The sequence below is a fragment of the Leptodactylus fuscus genome, chromosome 1 (genome assembly GCF_031893055.1).
Source record: "Leptodactylus fuscus isolate aLepFus1 chromosome 1, aLepFus1.hap2, whole genome shotgun sequence".
NCBI lineage: Eukaryota > Metazoa > Chordata > Amphibia > Anura > Leptodactylidae > Leptodactylus > Leptodactylus fuscus.
Window position 1 is genome coordinate 360,607,646 of NC_134265.1, and position 20,451 is coordinate 360,628,096.

At 44.3% G+C, this 20,451-nt stretch overlaps 1 protein-coding gene across 2 annotated transcripts in view; it reads right to left on the reverse strand.

Annotated features, from left to right (window-relative positions):
* Positions 1–426: 426 nt before the first annotated feature.
* DYSF (dysferlin) overlaps positions 427–20,451 on the reverse strand; it is a 283,259-nt gene continuing 263,234 nt past the window's right edge. For both annotated transcript variants that reach the window (XM_075261820.1, XM_075261819.1), the window contains 13 exons: positions 19,546–19,701; positions 18,909–19,000; positions 18,521–18,691; positions 18,102–18,244; positions 14,723–14,862; positions 12,735–12,823; positions 12,496–12,591; positions 9,853–9,994; positions 8,895–8,994; positions 5,876–6,054; positions 5,254–5,363; positions 4,539–4,686; positions 427–2,956 (listed from right to left, as the gene is read on the reverse strand). In XM_075261820.1, coding sequence (XP_075117921.1) covers positions 2,918–2,956; positions 4,539–4,686; positions 5,254–5,363; positions 5,876–6,054; positions 8,895–8,994; positions 9,853–9,994; positions 12,496–12,591; positions 12,735–12,823; positions 14,723–14,862; positions 18,102–18,244; positions 18,521–18,691; positions 18,909–19,000; positions 19,546–19,701 — 1,605 coding nt within the window. In that variant the 3' untranslated portion in view covers positions 427–2,917. The remainder of the gene's footprint in view (positions 2,957–4,538; positions 4,687–5,253; positions 5,364–5,875; positions 6,055–8,894; positions 8,995–9,852; positions 9,995–12,495; positions 12,592–12,734; positions 12,824–14,722; positions 14,863–18,101; positions 18,245–18,520; positions 18,692–18,908; positions 19,001–19,545; positions 19,702–20,451) is intronic.

Consider the following 20,451-nt stretch of genomic DNA (forward strand, 5'->3'; position numbering starts at 1 on the left):
GTGTGTCGCCCCCACTAAAGCTAGAGAAGTGAGTAATGTATCACCTGTGTATCTCTGACCCTTCCATCAATTGGGCAAGCCAATAGGTTACGCCACCTCTGGGATCAGCACCTAGCTCTAAAACCACTGAAAGGCTGCAGATCACAACACAGCCACCGGGTGGCCACACATAGACTCCTATAGCCTATCACTTTGTGACACAATATCATGAAACACATTATAAAATATTGTCTTACAAAGCTGTTCATCTCGTGACCCCATATCCGAATGTGTCCAAGAAGAAAGTAAGGACAAATCTGTATCTTTAACTTGTGGACATGAGAAGATAATTCCAGAGTTTATATTTATTGGCTTTTTGGTATTTTTCGGGAAAATACTGAGTAATATAAATCTAATAACAAAGACACAGAGATTTCCCCGCGGTGATGGAGTTTTCAGTAGATTTTATTGCATTCACATTGCTTCAGATCAACGTTGTCCCTCCTCTCTGTATTCCGGAGATAAAACTCCTCGGAATACAGAAGACGTCTGTGCCATATAAGGCATTTCACTGAAAAATAACCCAAAAGGCGTCAAATCCAAAAAAATTCTTACAATATGTGAAATAAAAACAACAGCAAAAAAAAAAGATGTAAGTATAATACTGATCGGTTATAAGATTGTAGTGGCCTGAATGAGATTCTAATGCAGAAGGTCAGCAATACATGCCATAGGGAGCCCAGTTCTGATCGAGACATGTTGACTACAGAATGGAATTTTTATTGAACAATGAAATGGTTAAACCTTAACCCCTCCCACTCCTCAAAATAAGGAAAGAAGTACCAAACCCCTCAACGTGAAATCATAAACCAAAACTACGTAACACATAGGGAGTGAGCCTTAGGCTGCTGTTGGGACTAAGGAAATCTATGCTTCCGTTTCGTCCCACCAGCAGCACAATACTGGGGATCTAGCAAGAAGAACCCCTAGGGACGGCCTCTTGAACAATAGAACTTAAAACAGAATGGCCAAAGGAGACGGCCTCCATTCCCCGGCTGTTAAATCTATCAGGGTTTTAAAAGGTATAGAGAGAGCTACAAGAAGCTCCAAAGGAACGGAGTTCCTATCTGGCCAGGAGAAAGAAACAGCTCTGGTAGCATGAGCCCGACAGTCTCAGGGGGGTTGACACAGGACGGAACAAAACACGTTGGTGGGTTAGTACTTCCTTTTATTGAGGAGGAGGAGGGGTTAATGTTTAACCATTTAATTGTTCATTAAAAATTCCATTCTGTCCTACCAGCGCACAGGGGCAGAAATACCCCACTATTGTGCTGCTGTGGGACAGAGAGCCCTTCACCATCTCCACAAACTCTAACTCTTTCCATCCTTCATAGGGATCCACCCCACAGGTTCTGGTGTGCATGGATTTTTTTTCTCCAGCCCCCACCATTCCAGAGTCTGTAAGTTACATCTGTAAGTTACAATTAGGGAATTTATTGTCAGCTGGGTGGTCCCAGACCATCTGCCCAGAATCACTCATCCAACAGTATAAAGCCTAATTAGTATATTGGGTGCTGAATTTAACTAAGAACACTGATTGCTCAGGAATGGTGGGGGCTAGAGAAAAAATTTCAACTGCTCCAGAATCAGCGGAGTGCCACCTAATGCAAAGAGCTGGAGTTGGTGGAGGTGGTGAAAGGTCTTCTTTAATTCTCACTACCATTATTTTCCAAAGGACGTCTGAGCAGGGGTCATGGTACAGCACAGCCAATAAGTAATACCCAATTGCTAAGGGCCCCTTACACTCATTCTAACTGTTACATGTTACTGGAAAGATCTTTTGGAAGAACTTTTAGTAGGAACATCCCTGTAAAGTGCAACATAAAGGCACATGAAATGGACAAAGTATCGGCAGATACAACTCCTTCCTGAGATAGCAGCCATAGTAGCTGAGATGAACCTAAACACTGCAAACGGCAACCCTACCTCCAGAATCTACGGACTAAGCCAGTAAAAATATATATTATGAGAGCGAAGCACTGCAGAGAGACTGCTACAGCCTACGGAAAGCCTGGGAATACATTCATAGCCATGATAATAGCAGATTATAGTATAACACAGGATGGACAATGTCTGCTATGGACTGTTCAATAAGCAAGAAGTCTTAGACCATGGCAAAATGGCGGCTTCGACCACAAAAAAGTTGTGTCTGAAGTGAACATGGCCAGCCGTGCCCTCCACATTAATGTATGTCCACCACAAAAAACTGTATACTAGCACTAGCATGGACTGGCATGACCTCATTTGAGGTGCAATGGTGCTCAACAGACATGGGTTGGCCGGGGGGTCACATTTTTATGTCAAGAAAGTAGATAAACCAGCAGGGGAACCACTAGAGCCGGAGATGTGGGGGATCACGATTATTACTTTTTCTACTTATGGTTGGACAACCCCTTAAAGGATGGAGATTGAAGGGAAGAAGCAACGATTTAGGGGCAGCAAAGTAGCCAAAACTTCTGAAGACGGAGGTGCTCAATGACGCCATGACATACCATGCTAGATAGAGTTATTGCATCATACAAATACTTTCATCTGTAGACTGTACTTAGATACCAGACAGCATGACATCATCAGATATGGTGGAACATGTCATCGACTAGGTCACCGAGCATGGTTCAGGCTTGCCACCAAAACTCAGGAGCTTCTATGGACTTGGCTATGGACATTGCATATGCACACTACATGCAGACATGGAAGCTGTTCCTATCTACAGATGTAGAAGGACTTTCTATAATGATTGGTGATCCATATGGCAGGTATGTAGTCTATAAGGTGGCTATGTGTCCATGATACATTCTGCACAGCAGTCTCCGAGGGGTGTCCAGGCCTGAGGTTCCCGATTGTGCACAGTGGTGGTCAGCACATGCCCTGCAGCGCTTTAACTATACGGCTTCACCAGCTTCATAGCAGCGTAGTTCTGGAACAAGAAAAATGGGTATAAAAATAAGTCAAACCGCAGACCCTAAAATTCTATAGAAATTGGAGATCGCGAGTTATGGAGTCTGTGATTATGGAGACATTTATCAACCTGGACGCCATGCCAGTGTCTAGAGTACTATAGGATCCTCCGGTGGGCCCAGGCTCTAAAATAATAATGGTGCAACAGAAGACACCCAGGTTAGTATGGTCCATTTCCTAGGGGATTGTTGGAGGGTGGGCCTAAGGAACCTTAGACATCCCTCACCAAATCCCAAGGAACCTCATCGGGTAAATATTATTGATAAAGGGAGATTTCTCATTCATGTAGCACATAGGATGGAAGAACGGACCAGCGTAGAATAGACATGGTGTTTTTAGTTGCCCCTGGAGGAACGGGTATGTGACCAATCTCATTTGGGTCCTGTCTTTCTCATAGCTCTCATGACACCCTCACTGGCTTCCTTAATATATACATATATATGCCTTTGCTACGTCATTGACGAGACTTAAAGGTGTCCTGTAGTTCACAAGAAGTCCTCACAAAGTAGGAAACATCTTGTAGTCCCATTGGTTTGGGCACGGTGTAATACTGTATCTGCAGTACCAGTGGCCATCAGTGATCAACCTGTAGGACAGCCCTGTTGTGTCTGTGTTGTATAAAGCGTATCTTCATGTATCACACAGAAATCTTTCAGAATACCAATCCTGACTTCTAATGTCCGGTTGCAAAGCTCCATCTAGTGCGTAAGACGGGAAATAGGAAAACCAGGAGATAGAAAGTAACTGCAGAGAAGACCAGATGGAACCACGCCGATCTACAATGATCATTGTGAAGGGTACAAGGGGTGATATAAACTACACGATACTACATATGATATATATATAGTATACACCTGATATATAGACAAAAATGCACCTGTAACCTCTTCAGAGTTGCCCAGACAAGAGTCATAAGATAGACAACCTACACACTAGAAGTCATACTCTTGCTCCTGCTCCTATGGATCTATAAAGTGTCTCACCCCCCTCTATTTTTACCTTTTTCTGTCCTATAACTGTTAAATATATATAAATACATATAAAGTATGGTGGAAGGAAGGTCAGCAGCAATACCAGAAAGTCTGCACGAAGATAGTATGGTCCATGTCCCCAAACAGCAGAACATGGAGCAGAAGACAGAACTCACACATTTATTCACCCAATATCTGGACTGTTCTGCATGTACTTCCCGAAACAACACGATACCTATCACTCCTCATTACTGCCTTGGACATATTGACCCCCTAAGCAATGACCCCAAAATTGAGGGCAATTCTTCTTAATATTTATTTGTATGAGGATCCCGATGGATGGCCACAAACGTGCTGATGTAAGGAGAAGGATTTGTCGAAATAAGGACCCGATCAAAGACGGGTGTAGATTTCCAATACTTCACTAGATAGATGATAGATACATATACACCACCCATAATGTCAGCTTAAAGCTTCAATAGTAAGATCTTCCCAAATATTGAGATGTCTTGTCTGCTTCTTGTGGCATCCTGTCAAGCAGGGCATCCTAGAAGGAAAATGGCATCTTACCGGGAACGAGTAGAGGAAGACTCCAAGGAAGAGCAGCAAGATGACCACAATGAGCAAGACAAGGATGAGACATCGGTATCGTCTCCACAGGATATATTTCAGGGTCTTGTAAGGAGATGTAAACCACAAGAACGACGTCTCTGGGCGCCTGCAACAAGATGGTGTTTAGTGCACGTGTATAGAAACAATGGATACATGACTTACCAAACTTGGATGCATTTCCTGCCGAGATGTTTATTGTCTTATCTGTAACGCTAAGTACTTGTACTGCTCTGTGTTGGAGGTTTTGGAGTAAATGTTATACTTGCTGGAAGGGACTATTTTTCCATTAAAATGACAGACACCATAGCAGAGAAGTCTTAGAAGTCACGTGAAGAAGCTCACACAGGTGGAATGGTGGTGGGAACTAAAGGGGAACTCAACGTGAAAAGAGATCATAAAATCTTGTGATAGTGATAGAGGTGGAAATCTGGTTACTAAACTCGCCCCCGATATAGAAACTGCAACATGAATAAGTGGGGGTACATTTCTTAAGAAGACAACCCCTTGAAGTTGAGAACAGAAGGCTGATGTTGGCAGATGATATTTGGCCTCCACCATTTCCAAGTATAAACGGGTCATAGGACTTCTTCAAGAACATGCAGTTCTTCTGACCTCTTAGCAGTAAGTAGATACATATTAATATTGTCATCATCCCTGAGGTGACCAATCTTACTTGGGGTCTTCTAGTTTGGGGTTCATATTTGGTTCATCCCGGCCATGTCCGGCTGGCCGTTCATCATGCTCTTGCTCGTTGACAATCTCTAAGGTCATTTCTAGCTTTCCCTGAAAGACGGAGGCAGAAGGTTAGAGGAAGTCAGTCAATGCATATGACCACCATAATCTAGCGAGCATTTCAGACTATTCTAGAATATTTTCAAGAATATTGCATAGGTCTACACGTACAAGATTCTTCACTAATAACAGTGATGTGTCTAAAGCCATTGTAGTCATGGACCTGCCACCTTCCAGCCATTACACAGACAGTACACCAATAATAAGATGACTGTGGGTGTCCTACATATAGGACCTCAGTGATATAATGTAAACTGTGGGAGAATCTAGTAGCAAGTGTCCAATTTCCCTGCAGCGCCTCCACAGGGTAAATAAGGCATTACACAGTTAACAGTGTGGTCAGTAGATTGTCTATGTAATGGGCAGATGTTTTGGGTCTTCTAGGGAAAGATCTTCTCTTGGTAGCCACCTTATCCATTGGCTAAAAGGTGAAGAGGGAACCCCTTCCCCACCAACCCTAACAGAAAATAATCTAGACACCCCTTTACATAAGGGATCCTTACAGCGAGAATCTTCTGGTCACCCTCCACACCCACACACGGCCACCATCCCTTTACTGTCTTCTGCTCAAACAGAGACACCAGTCTGTCTTCTGAAATGGACTCGTCCAGCAGGTCCAGTCTACATTTTTCTGCTGTCTTAGCAGGTTTCGGCATCCGGTTCAGATCCAGCTGTACAGAACCTAGAAGAATAGAAACAGATGATGTATTCCCAGTTGCTACTCTATATGTCAGGCAGTAGAGGAACATAGGAACTTAAGAGAACTCGTAGCCACAAAACCTGACCTTATTTCACTTAAAGGGGATGTCCAGCCTTTCCATATTAATGACCTATCCTCAGGATACGTTCTCAATATCACTGCCTGTTGTCAGACCCCACCAAGCAATTCGGCATATGACCACTATACAATGGGCAAAACCATTGGCATCTAACTCCATCCACTCTAGTGTTTACAGATGTTGGACCCCACCAGTTTGATAGTGATGACCTTTCTTCAAGAGGTCATCAATATTAAAAGACTGGACGACCCCTTTAAGATTACACACAGGAATGAACTATTAGGCAAATGGTGCATCCCTACTAGGTAGTATGGTAGTGTAGGAAACCCAGCCAACCCAGATCAAGCCAAGCAGTCCCGCTTTTCCAGGTGGCAGGTATTGATTTCAACTAAGGACACAGACAGAGTTGAATACAATGGTGGAACATGAGGGTAGGAGACATTGGGTGGGCTACGCGAGGAAGAATTATGCTACATGCGTGTGGGGGGAGCCCATTTAGAAAACATTTGAACTGGGGGCCACACGGTGGCTCGGTGGTTAGCACTGCAGCCTTGCAGCGCTGGAGTCCTGGTGTTCAAATCCCGCCAAGGGCATAAAACCATCTGCAAGGAGTTTGTATGTTCTCCCCGTGGAGGGAAATAGACACACATTTGATTCAGACTGAATCGAGTCTTATGACCATTTTGACCAACTGGACCCAAAACTAAGCTCAAGTCTACAAATCCATGGGCCAACACCTCCCATCTCAGGAAGTTACATGGTGATGGAGTCATGGACCATGTCTTATATGAACCTCTTATGGGTCATCTCCATACTACGGACCCTCCATCTAGTCCCAGATTCACCACCCTTACCCTTTTGTTCCCCTCTACGGCAGAAAAAAGCTCCAGCGTCCGGACGTCAATATTGCTCTGGCTCAGGAAACGATAAAAGGGGAAGGAGGCAGCGAGAGCGGTGATGCCATTGTTTAGAGAAACCTCAATTACAATCACTTTAGCTTGGAATTAACATTTGATATTGTTCCTGCGCTGATTTCTTGGTACAATCTCAAAGCAACTTCACATAAGCTGCTATACATAAACCAGATGTGTGCTGGATCCCGTCGACATGGCTTCCCATAAAAATGCCTGTCTTTTTCATGGTAGGCAATGGTCATAGCGTAAGAAAAGTTGGCTGAGCCATTAAAGAAGCTTCTGTCAGCAAAAGCCACACGTTGTATGCCTCTGGAGCCTCGTTCAATCACACCGCCCTCTCCTCTGCCCAGTGTTAAAGTAAACCGGGCTCCTTGTTGATGTCATACTGGAACGCCGTGTAACGGCCTTTGTATATGGAATACAATCGCTTCCATTCTCCGCGAGGAGGCAGATAAAAGGACACTGGATGAAAACACCCCTGCCCTCATCTATAAAGAGTTTCATGGTGAATAAAACAAGATGGCCTCCGAATTCAGAAATGAACAGTGTGGTAATATACAGAATCCTTCATTTAACCCATTTACTGCCAAATCTCAAGAACAAGTTCTCCATTCTAGTCATGCTCACCTATCCGTGGCGCTCTGTTATACAGTCCCAGTCTCCTTCCCCTCCATTGCTGAGACCCAGACAGAAGTGGAGAGTCTCTCATGGCCACTTAGACCAACCACTGGTCTCCGCATTCACTGGAGATGGACCAGTTCCTTACCAATGACCCTTGAAGCCCATGGTCAGGTGAGGCTCTCCACCTCCAGTCGAGTGAGTCCTGGCACGGGAGACAAGGAGGACTGCGACTATACAATGTATTGCCAGGAATAGGTGACCGCCACCTTGACCACCCCTGAGCTTCGTAAAAATCCTGGACACCCCCTGACATACACCTTATCAATCCATTTAAAGAATTTGGCCTTGAAGAAGACAGCATTGTACTTGGCTATCAAAACCTGCCCCATAGCAAGTGAATGCGGTGGCAGCATGCAAGCTTGAGCACTACTCTATTCAACTCCATCTTTGGTCTTCCACATTGGAGAATGGGAGACATTTGACCTCCATTCTGGGATCAGTGGGTGCCCCAGTAGTCAAACCCTTGCCAATCTAGTAGGCATTACCTATGCAGTGGCTAGGTGATACCTTAGTCTTACCAGAATAGTCCTTTGATAGAACAGATATATTTGCAGTCTTGTGCCCGGGCTTCTCGTGGTCTGTACTGCTGCAGCTGTTTCTTGCCTAAATAGGCCCATTGTCATTCCCTCACTAATGGCGGACCTTCCCTTAGCAGGAATTGGTGTACCCCAGGGGAAAGGTGGGGTTGGGTCAAATGCCCATAACTACCTGTGTAGCGTCCATGAGCCTTGGAGATCCCTGGTCCTCCATTATTTTGTTTCTCTCCTGTGCTTTGCCTTAGCACATTTGTATATTAACTTTCTGGTTTCAGAAAGCGGTCTATGAGTCCCAAATCCCGTGTAAGGCTACGGTCACACAAATCGGTATATCCAGTCTCCAAGGACCTTTTTTTACACTGGATGGTTTTGGACCCTATCTATGTCCATTCTTGGAACCTTAAGATACCCCACACCTTCTGCACTGGATACCTCGGGTACAACTGCCGATGATCTGGCTGCACCACTTCCACCACCTATGGTAGTATTGTGCTACCATAATCTTAGAAAGTGAGCCTCCTGATTTCTGTGTGTATGGTCGCTTATGTCTTTTACCATACAAGAGCTTTTTCTCTGCCCTTCGTATGTTCCAGGTTTGATCGAGTTTCTTACCTAAATAGTCATCAAAGGAGAATTTATCATTGTCCCATATCTGCAGGATGAGGTTAGGGGGGATTTTGTTCTCCGTCTTGTCCAGGCTCCAGAAATGTTCCTGTGTGAGACAGATACATATGACATAGGACATGCACCTCTGCAGATCCACATAGACCACAAAACATCTCAAATAATGTTCCCGAGGAAGCGAGGACATGTTCACATTTAGTATTTTTCAATAGGCTAGGTTGACCCTTTCCACCAGGATTCCACCTCAAAATCAGCTCCAAATTCCATCTGAACTTTGCCCCCAATGTTTTCAGAGGGAGGCAATGATGGACACTTCTGGTGGATTCTACAGCTGAACTAGCCGAACCAGCTGATCAGCCGCATTGTGTCTGGGGCTAACATGAGAGCATATCCATGGTTTCCAGCACAGGACCCAAAATTTGGAGAGGAATCTGAGGTGTGAACTGAGTCTTACTTTCTACCTATACCTGAGGAATGCTCCAGCACATATGTCAAAGTATCCTCAGATCCAAACCCAACGAAGACCAAATAGAGTACCCTTTAGGCATCCATTGGGCTAACGTGTTGGTATAACTTTCTTCATCTGCACCGAAGAACATCAGGCCACCACAAAACTATATACTACATTGTCTATGGGCGACATGTACCACTGAATGGCTACCATGTGTCTACACAATAGCCGCAACCAAGTAAGACCAGTTCCATCCTATGTCAACAGGAGATGATGTGATGCCCGCTACCTCGCTACGAGGGATAATTCTCCATGGCTACAAGATGTGTTATCCAGAACGGAAGTCAACGGGGAGGATCTGAGCCCCGTAAATTTATTTAACAACCACCATGGCTCCACCAAGATGATGTATTCTGGTACAAAGAGCTGACACACATTGCCTCCACGGTCAGACAGCCGGGCTTTGTGTTCGGCATGTTTCTGGGCTGGCCTTACCTTCTTAGACACTGAGCAGACCTGCTCCGCAGGAAGATAATCAAAAGGGAACACGAAGCGCCAGTTAAAATTCCCCTCGCCTCCCATAGACCTGTAGTGCACATCTGTTTTCTGTTTATTTTCTTCATGGCCTATCAGCCAGCTAGGAGAAGGAGAACAGGACAGGCGCGTTTACCTCCAGAGGAAGTATATTTGTAGAACGTGCACAACATGTCACTGAAACAAAGGCATTACTTTCATGTGAGCTCTGGACGGGTAGCACCTATAGCGGGGAGAATGTGTATATAACGTTATATAAACCAGTCCAACGTGCTGAGAGATCAAAGACGCTCAGGAGCCACTGCCGAGAGGTCTACGGCTCCCGACTGCAGACCGGAGGGGACCCCGATCTTATTACATTCTTCTAAGTCTCCTGCTACTGGCGTGGGCTTGCAAAGTGTGAAAATGGAGGCACGGATGGGTCATCTTGGACGTAGCGCCATGGGTCATTCCCTATATCAGGTATTATCAAATGCGGTAAATATCTGCCCCCCAAACTGCATCCCGCTGTGTCTCTCGTAATGGTGGAATAACGTTTTTGAGAATATGCACCAGGTTCATCCCCATTGGGCGGCTCTCACTGGAAGAGGTATTGTTATGACTTTGGAACCCAAGGAGTCATGTGAGCATCGGCATCATTATATCGAATCCCCCCACATGACCCAATAACTATCCTCAACGGAGACCCAGGATGGATGAAGTCCTGGGACCATTTATGTCACTTAGGGCTCGTTCGCACGGGGCAAGAGGGGCAGATTTTGGCACGGAATCAGCCTCAAAATCCGCCCCCTCCCAATAGAGGTCTATGTAGACCGGTAGCCTTCTTTTTTCCGCTAGCGGTTTGTTCCCGCTCACAGAAAAAAAAGAAGCGAGCCGCCCCTTCTTCAGGCAGATTCTGCGGTTGATTCATTTGGGCCTAATCTGGAGTGGAAAGCTGTGACAGAATGTGTTCACGCGGAACCCCATATGAACTAGGCCTTAGAAGGCTAGAAGATGCTGGGGACACATGGGAAAGAAGACACAACACCGTCAGAACCCAGGGTGACTATAAGTATATTTTGTATATTTTTTTACGCACCCCATGAACTATTATACTCTGGGAAGTCTCTGGGGAATCTCTGAGGAGATTCCAGAGTATAAGAAAGATTTGTGGTGGACAAACCCCCCCAAATTTTACGTTGGCTAAAGCTAAACTTTTTGAAAAATTCAAGACGAACCCGGTTCTCTCTTCTTTATGTTGGACACGTTGTCCTATGTTTTGGTCCCCATCATGGGCGTAACTACCATAGAAGCAGCGGAGGCAGCTGCCACAGGGCCGTTACGGGCCCTATTTACTTGCCGATCCTGGCAGGGGCCACTGCCAGGCCTCCTTCCCAGTTGTCTGACGTCTCTGACGTCACATGAACCCGGCCTGTGTCCCAGGTCATGTGACGTCCGACGTCATTAAAGAAGGACGAGAGCGGCGGCCAACAGCATAGGAGCCGGGGAACAAGTAAGCAACAGGTTTTTTTTATGTTTTTATTCCCCCGGGTCTCTGAAAAGACCACAGAGTATAATAATTGTTTATGGGTGTCCACAGTGGGACATAATACATTGTGCAGGGGCCACTATGGGGCATAATACTGTGTGCAGGGGCCACTATGGGACATAATACTGTGTGCAGGAGCCACTATGGGGCATAATACTGTGTGCAGGGGTCACTATGGGACATAATACTGTGTGCAGGGGCCACTATGGGACATAATACTGTGTGCAGGGGCCACTACGGGACATAATACTGTGTGCAGGGGCCACTATGGGACATAATACTGTGTGCAGGGGCCACTACGGGACATAATACTGTGTGCAGGGGCCACTATGGGACATAATACTGTGTGCAGGAGCCACTATGGGGCATAATACTGTATGCAGGGGTCACTATGGGACATAATACTGTGTGCAGGCGCCACTATGGGGGATAATACTGTGTGCAGGGGCCACTACGGGACATAATACTGTGTGAAGGGGCCACTATGGAGCATAATACTGTGTGCAGGGGCCACTATGGGGGATAATACTGTGTGCAGGGGCCACTATGGGGCATAATACTGTGTGCAGGGGCCACTATGTGGCATAATACATTGTGCAGGGGCCACTATGGGGCATAATACTGTGTGCAGGGGCCACTATGGGGCATAATACTGTGTACAGGGGCCACTATGGGACATAATACTGTGTGCAGGGGCCACTATGGGACATAATACTGTGTGCAGGGGCCACTATGGGGGATAATACTGTGTGCAGGGGCCACTATGGGACATAATACTGTGTGCAGGGGCCACTATGGGGGATAATACTGTGTGCAGGGGTCACTAAGGGACATAATACTGTGTGCAGGGGTCACTATGGGACATAATACTGTGTGCAGGGGTCACTAAGGGACATAATAGAATGTGGAGGAGGGGGTCGGTCGAGGTCTTCGGTGTCGGTTGGGGGGGGCCCATGTCAAAAGTTCGCCACGGGGCCCCACCATTCCTAGTTACGCCACTGGTCCCCATCACATTGTGATCACATTATAAGATAAAAATGGGCACATGGGTGGGACTTTAGATTGTAAGGTCTCACCTCTTCACATAAATATCACTCATCTTCTCTCCAGTCACGCTCACATCGTCCAGGATAACGTCTTTCGCGTTCCAAATGATGCAACGTAAGTAGAACCTAAGAGTTCAACATGGAGATCATGGCTCGGGATCTGGATTTCTGATCATTACATAACTCCGCCCCCCTGTACAACAGCAGACTGACAACAGATCCCCAATCTCTCTACCCGTCCTTATGACATGTAATGTTATAAATCGCACCTTTTCGCTTTTCTGGGCGTTATATTAAACGGCGGGCCTGGTGGTCCAAATGACTTGGGGAATAAATCCACCCACATCTGTACTTTACCCTACAAACACAAAGCAGAATGAAGAAGCGGCAAGAAAAACAAGATGGCGGTAATAACAGTAGCTGACAATATAGAGATAATGATATATAAGGATAAGACGGAGGGATAAAATAATACAGTGTAAGATCTACGGACACTGGGAAGAAATACAAATACACCACGTGGAGCAGATACATGATATATTCACAATATGTACACTATATGTACACAATGTATACAACATATATACACGATACATATACGATATATACACTATATACTGTGAGAGAGTGAAGGGTGTGGTCTGGGAGGACAAGTATGTCCCAGCCAGGCACCTAAAGGGTGTTTAGTAAAGACCCACACCAGGGAGGTCAGCTGACTAATCAAGGCCGGATAATAGTCTGTGTGTGAGGACTAGGTGTGTGGCACCACACTGACAGAGCTGACCTGTCCAAACTGAATCTACAGAACAGGTACTGTGCCACCCGTTGTTGTTGCCAAGGTGGGAGTCTGGTAGCCAGGCTTCTGTTTAGACAGGGAAAAGTTTGCTTGTGTTTAGTTTAGTTCTCAGCCGAGAAGGGTTTTGTTTCGGTTATTTGTGCCTTTTCAAAGGCAATTAATGCAACACAAGTGAATAAAGCCTGAATTTGTGTGCAACCCAGTGTCTGTGTCCGTTTCCTGCACTGCTACAAGCATCTATCTGAGCGGTTCCCACAATATACATATGTACTCGAAATATACTCTATGTATACACAATATATACACAATATATACACCACATATATATGATGCATACATGACATATGATATATACACCATATATTCACCATATATACACAATATATATATACAACATATACATGAAATATACACGATATGTACACGCAATATACACAATATCTACACAAGAGATATACTATACATAATAAATACACAATATGTACACTACATATACACTATACACAATATATACACAATATCTAGAGCGCCACCTACAGTATTGACATTGTGGAGCTAGTTCATCAATATACCGTATCAGTTTTCTGGTGTAGAGAGATGACATTGGTGCACATTTGGCACAAGTCACTTTCTTGCACCTCGCCTGCCCTATTTTTCATGCCCCGATCCCCATCTCGGCCAGACTGATTTATAAAAACTCACGGTAGTATTCTGGCATAGGTTACAATGGAAGTCTACACCTGTTCCTACTTGGCATAGATTTCCTTTCTGCCACAGACCAGTCGGGCACATACATTACATTACTTATCCTGTAAGAAGTCCTCTTCCTCTGACACCACCTCTACTATAGAATATAGAAGATAATGCAGTGAAGCCACACCCACCAGCTCCTCCTGGGTGGGCTCTCTAGAGCTTTTCTATAACCCCTCCCCTGAGGGTCTTGTCATTTTGGGAAGAGTGTTATGTCAATGAAGAACATGATACATTTCCTTCCAATTCCACTGTATGGTGATAAGATCCTTGCTGGGGACAACTTACGATTTCAATAGTTTTAAAAAAATAAAACTCTTGAAGTCTATTTGTCTGGTGATATGAGGACCCTAGCGAGGACATCAGACCCTTATAAGACCCCCAGCTGGAGAATTTCCATCAAGTGTTGAAATTTTTATTCTGTTCTTTTTTTTTTTTAAGTTGGTTGGGAAAGAAAGAAAACATTGTGTAATAAGAATGAGGAAAATTATAGTAAATCTGCGAGAGGGCAATAAATCTGTACAGACGCTTGTAAAATATATAGGGCTGGGGAATGTTACAGATGTTGTGCCAATGCACCTGCCTCGACCTCCTCACCGTGACTCTCGCCCTCGTCTTATCAAGTGATGTCTTTGATCTTGGTGACTGTTACAATGAGGTCCACTCTACCGCTGCATTACAACTATAACCTACGTGATAAAGGCTCCGTACCTGCTCTATATCAGGCTGCAGGGGGCTGTACAGGGACCTCGTCTCAACATGTTCACACACAAGGGCTTGTTTTCTCAGGACGTGCAGGGCAAGACGTTCTTCAGGGGGTCCCAGATGTGGGTTTGGGATTTTATTGTCCTCTGTCGAAGCAAAAAAATACAAAGAAAATTCAGAGAGGTGACTTGTGTTTTTTTTTTTCCATTATATGCAGTTATAGCCAAAATTTTTAATTTAACCCTTTCACTGCCAAGCACGTAGCTCTACGTCCTCCCAAGGTGGCACATCAGTAGCCGAGGACGTAGCTACTACGTCCTCCCTACTAATGCCGATATCTCTGGACTACATCAACATATCTTGATGCTTTAAAATGCATTTTAAAGAGGAGGATCTCATCTTTAAAATGACACCAATAACTTGATGATACAACTTACAGTTTTGGAGCGATTCACTGTTGAAAATGCTATTTGGCATTGAGATCCAACCTCAGATCTCAATTCCCGACAGCATTTCAACAGTAAATTGCTCCAAAACTATACGTTGTATCATCAAGATCTCAGTATCATTTTAAAGATGGGATTCTCATCTTTAAAATACAGTTTAAAGCATCAAGATATGTTTATGCAATCCAAAGATATAGGGCTCTAAATTATCCCCCCCTCCTGTCTAAGCAAGCAATTTGCGAACGGGAGGGGAGCACGAGCAGCCCAGCAGAGTGCACAGAGACAGAGAAACAATCTGACTCTGTGCATAACTTGTTTGTGACACCAGGAGGGGGGTGGCAGGGACGCTACTGTCCCTATTAACCCTTCTCCTGCCAATCAGAGCACATACTATACTTTTGCTGTCTGATACATACAGGTATAATATAATTCCCCCCTGAGCTTTACTAGTGGGGTATTCTTATGTTATACCCCCTGAACATAACCAGGAGGTTTGTTGGCGCTGTGACCCAGACGTTTACCATTGTCCAGGTCGCAGCGCCAAAATAAAGTCGCACCAAACACTTACACAACACATACACAAAGTCGTGAATAAAGTTTACATTTCACCCAATCACTGTCCTGTCCATACGTGAGCTTTCTACAGTAAAATACGTCTCTAGTGATATCCGTTACACACTAAAATAATAGTAATAAGGATTATCACTAGAGATGAACGTATACATTGCTAAAATTTTTATTGGGGAATGGAAAATAACATTTTTATGTAAAGTCCTATTTAATTTGCACGGACAAAATGGGATGGCGCATTTCTGTGATTTTGGAGTTTCTTTAACACCCATCCCTGTAAATATATACATGTGTGGTATGTACTGTATATACATGTGTGGTATGTACTGTATATACATGTGTGGTATGTACTGTATATACATGTGTGGTATGTATGAACTCCTCACATATTGCAGTTTTATGGACAGTACATTAAGTTTGCAGAAAGGGATTGCTTGAGCCGCACTTTAGTAGCAAATTTGAATTTTTGTGCAATTTTTGCTAGCAATGTCTGTTTGCCACAACGTTGCATGAAGGTGGTTGTATATATGAACTATTAAATTGTGTTTTTATATACGGTATGCTGTGTAATCTGGAAAAGTTAGACTTTGGTGTCACAGTCACAGTTTGGTAGGTGCAGTATAGATTTTTAATAGAGATGACCGAGTACTGTTCGGATCAGCCGATCTGAACAGCACGCTCCATAGAAATGAATGGATGCACCTGGTATTTCCACTTTGACGGTGGACGGCCGCTTAACCCCCCGCGTGCCGGCTACGTCCATTCATTTCTATGAGAGCGTGCTGTTCGGATCGGTTGATCCGAACAGTACTCACTCATCTCTAATTTTTAACATACAGTGATACCTCGGTTCTCTAACATAATTCGTTCCGGGAGGTCGGTCGAGAACCAAATTGTTCGAGAACCGAAAAAAACAATGTGACTCTCTCTCTCACACTGACTCACAATGATGACGCAGGCAAGGCGCTGGGCCGAATGAACGCCATTCGGATCAACTCGGCTAATCTCGGACGTTCGGCTGTTCGAGTTCCAAATATTTGTTCGGATTCCAAGACAAAATTTTCTCGAATTTCCTGTTCGAATACCGATTTGGTCGAAAGTCAAGGCGTTCGAGAACCGAGGTATCACTGTATTAGCAAAATCCTGCTTGTCTTCTGTATTAGTGTTTTTGTGAGTCCGAGCTCTTGTTGTAGTTGATGTTTGCGGTACATATAGTATATATACACATTGTATACACCATAAGCTATTATTATAAATGTATTTTGTATATGAATCTGAGATTGAACATGAGTTTTAGGTGCAAATACAGTATGTGTTTTAGCGCATTTTTTTCAAAAAATTATTTGTGTTGGTCGCAAAGTTGCATGAAGATGGATGTGGCTATTGATGACCCATTAAGACATTTGTAATCTTCAGGTTGTCTACTTTCAAAAAATACATAGGGTTTAGGGGTTCACTTACTTTTCATGGTGTGTAATCCCTACATTTTATAGGATGATACTTTTGTAACATTTCCAGCTTCAAAGCAGATTTTTGTTCCTTCCAGTTCTGGTGATTTTCTGAAGACACGTGCATGCGGGTTCAGGCCATAGTGATATGAAATAACTCTGCACATGTTGAACTCTTATTTTTAGAGGGTTGGTGCATATAATTTTTTGTTTGGTTTCCGCTTTTAGCAACTAATATACATTTATTTGCATTTTTTCATAAAAGATTCACTTTTAATCAAAATTGCATGAAGGTGCCTGTTCGTATACAGTACCATGTGGCATTCTGACAATTCTGCAGGTGTCTACTTTAAGAAAATATACAGGTATGGGGGGGCTGGATGCTTTTTTAATGTTGCAATGTAGGTTTGATTTGTCCATCTCAAAACTGTGAACATTGCTCCGGCTACTGGAGGTGCTCCATCCTGAAACTGTGGCCGAGAACTCAGATTCGATCATTCTCATTGTATATAGGGCTTATCACGTATAAAAACCAGCGGCAGAAAGCTTGGTCCGGCATCGGAATCCTCTGCAGGTCCCACAGGGACGTTTTTAAAGAAGTTTTTTTTGGCTTTAGAACACCTCGAGCTCCTCTCCAAGTGACACCATGGGAACTTACTCTAAGAAGACAATATTTAGGAACAACAGTGTGGGCTCCATGGTCGATACATGGTTGTTACAAGGGCACTGTGTAATAATAAGGTGCACTGGTCAGGGTCCAGGGATGTCCACTATTATGGATTGGAAGTGGAGAAGGAGATTGCTCTTTGATAAGCAGGAAGAATTGAACAATTGATACATTACATATATAAACATTGTATATTTCGGAGATCGTTGTCCCTTTAGTTGGAGTCGGTCATAAACAAAAATCGTGAAGCTCACCGAGGTCGGAGAGGCTGTGCTCGTGATTGCGGAATAAAATCCTGTTGTTTTTGTAGACCGGAGGTTTGAGGTTGCGCTGCTGGGCAAATATATGAAGGAGTTGGGAAGGTCGTAGCTGATCCCTCCACTGGTTCGGACCGGAGCTAAAGAAACAAAAAAAATTGCAATATTTCAGCTCTTCGTTCCAAATGTACCCAACCTACCATGTACCATTTATAATACTAATGTCTTATGTAGCTCGGGAGCCTCTAGAGCACCAGAGTTCGGCTGTCACCTCTACACCACCATCAATGTATTTCTATACTTGTCCAAAGAATGATCTGGAACAAAGTGCAACATTGATGACTTCTAAGAAGTTCTGAGGGGTCAAATAATCCCGATTCCCACTATAAAGGAGTCTTTACTAAAGGGTTACATACATGCAATAGGTTTGTGGTATGCCGCATCGAGCTCCATATTTGGAAAGAAAACGATTTTCCAGATCTATGACGGTCTCTCCGATCTTCTCGTCCTTTGACAACATATCGTAGTCGTAGAGCGTGATCTTCAGGTCTTTTTCTAACGGCAAAGTGCAGGTCAGCTCGAACATCCTGAGATACAGAGAAGACGTAAGCAAAGAGGGTGAGTTATAATCTTCATAGGAGAGTTTTCTGGCTTAAAAAAGTTGCTGACCTTGAGTAGACAAGGTTTTACCTTTAGGATAAAGTACATTATAGGCCCTGGATGGATTTTGTGCTTACAACGACGTCCCTGAACGTAACCACGTTATACGTAACTTACACATCACCCCATACGCTCACAACTTACTTTCCAAAAACAGGTTCTAAAGTGCACGGGATGTAATTCTCCTGATCGTTGATGGACTTTTTGCCAACGGATATCTTCACATAGGGGTCGCACTGAAAAGGAGGCCAAATAGATAAAAGTCACCAAAAAATATTAACAATCCCCGAACTTAAAACTCATAGATGGAGACAATTCAAGGAAGTCAACTTCACTTCGTCTTCAGGAAATGGACTATGCCCCTAATCCAGCGCCGCACCTCTCATGAGGCGACCTGAAGCGACCGCTTCAGGCGGCGCTATGCCAGGGCCACGGGGGGGCGGCATTTTTGCTGACCTAAGCCAGTCCAGGATAAGCTGTCCTGGACTGGCTTAGTCACCATCTCGGCAGCCCGGCACGGGAAGCGAGGGGATTGGGGAGGCCCTGTGGACGCAGCACTGCTCCAGTGGCCTCCCCTCATGCTTAGCAGAGAGCAGGTCCTCTCCCTGCCTGCTCTCTGCCTGCTAACGCCGCCACCTCTGCTCCACCCCGCCCCCTCCACTCCGCCCCCTCCACTACGCCCCTCCTTTCTGTTTCTGATTGAGGAAGTGGTAACCTTGGCTGATATTTGGACTCTAGATATTGGACCTCTATATTAACTATCTCTTTCTATGGTGCTCACTTTGCCATTAGCATCCTTGGGTTGCAGACCGAAGGCACGGACAATGTAGATCCTGACCAAGCACTCTTGTAAGCCTTTTGCTGGGAGTTGACGGAATTGTCGAGGAGGCGTGGGAATTGACGGATCTTCAGGAAGGGAGTATATTTTAAAGGAACCCTTGGAGAAAAAAACACAGATAGTTAAGAATGTTTTATATTATCTATTGTAATTTTTTTGTAGACACTATTACTGTACACAGCAGAACATCCATGGTTCCATTGGTGGTCGATATGGAGAACACACATGACCATTCACCCTTCTATTTGACCAGTGTTGTTCCAGGTATCAACTAAAGATGATCCTGCTCTTTCCAAGTGAAAACCTATCCTTAAAGGTAGATATTGATTTACTTTATGGTATGCAAATGAACAGTCTGGAGCATGCATACCCTGGTGACATTCCCTTTAAGATAAGTCGGCGGTTCTGACTTTCCTTAACAATCAGCCTTTGAAGGGGCACACATTGTCTTTGTTACTTCATAATGAAATACATGGGTCAAAAATCTGCTTGATAAATTGATTATCAGAAAGTGTGACCGCCTCTATAAAAGCAGAAGTTTTGGCAGTTTGCTTGTCTGGAGCATCCTCACCCAACACTCCGTTATCTGTTGCCTGTATCCATTCATCCTTACATCACTTGTTCCTTACCATCAACCACGGAGGACCCATGCGGCATGGGACTTCTGACATCAAGACCACAACATGAGACCAAACGAACAGTGGCAGAGGTCAATGGAGCTTTAGAAACAGGTGAGTCTGCATTTTTTAGGTTACACCTCCCCTGACCCTCCAAAGAAGTTTGTCTAGTTCCTGGAAAAACCTTTAAATGTTCAAGTCCACGATGATAGGATTAGAAGAGTGAACAAGT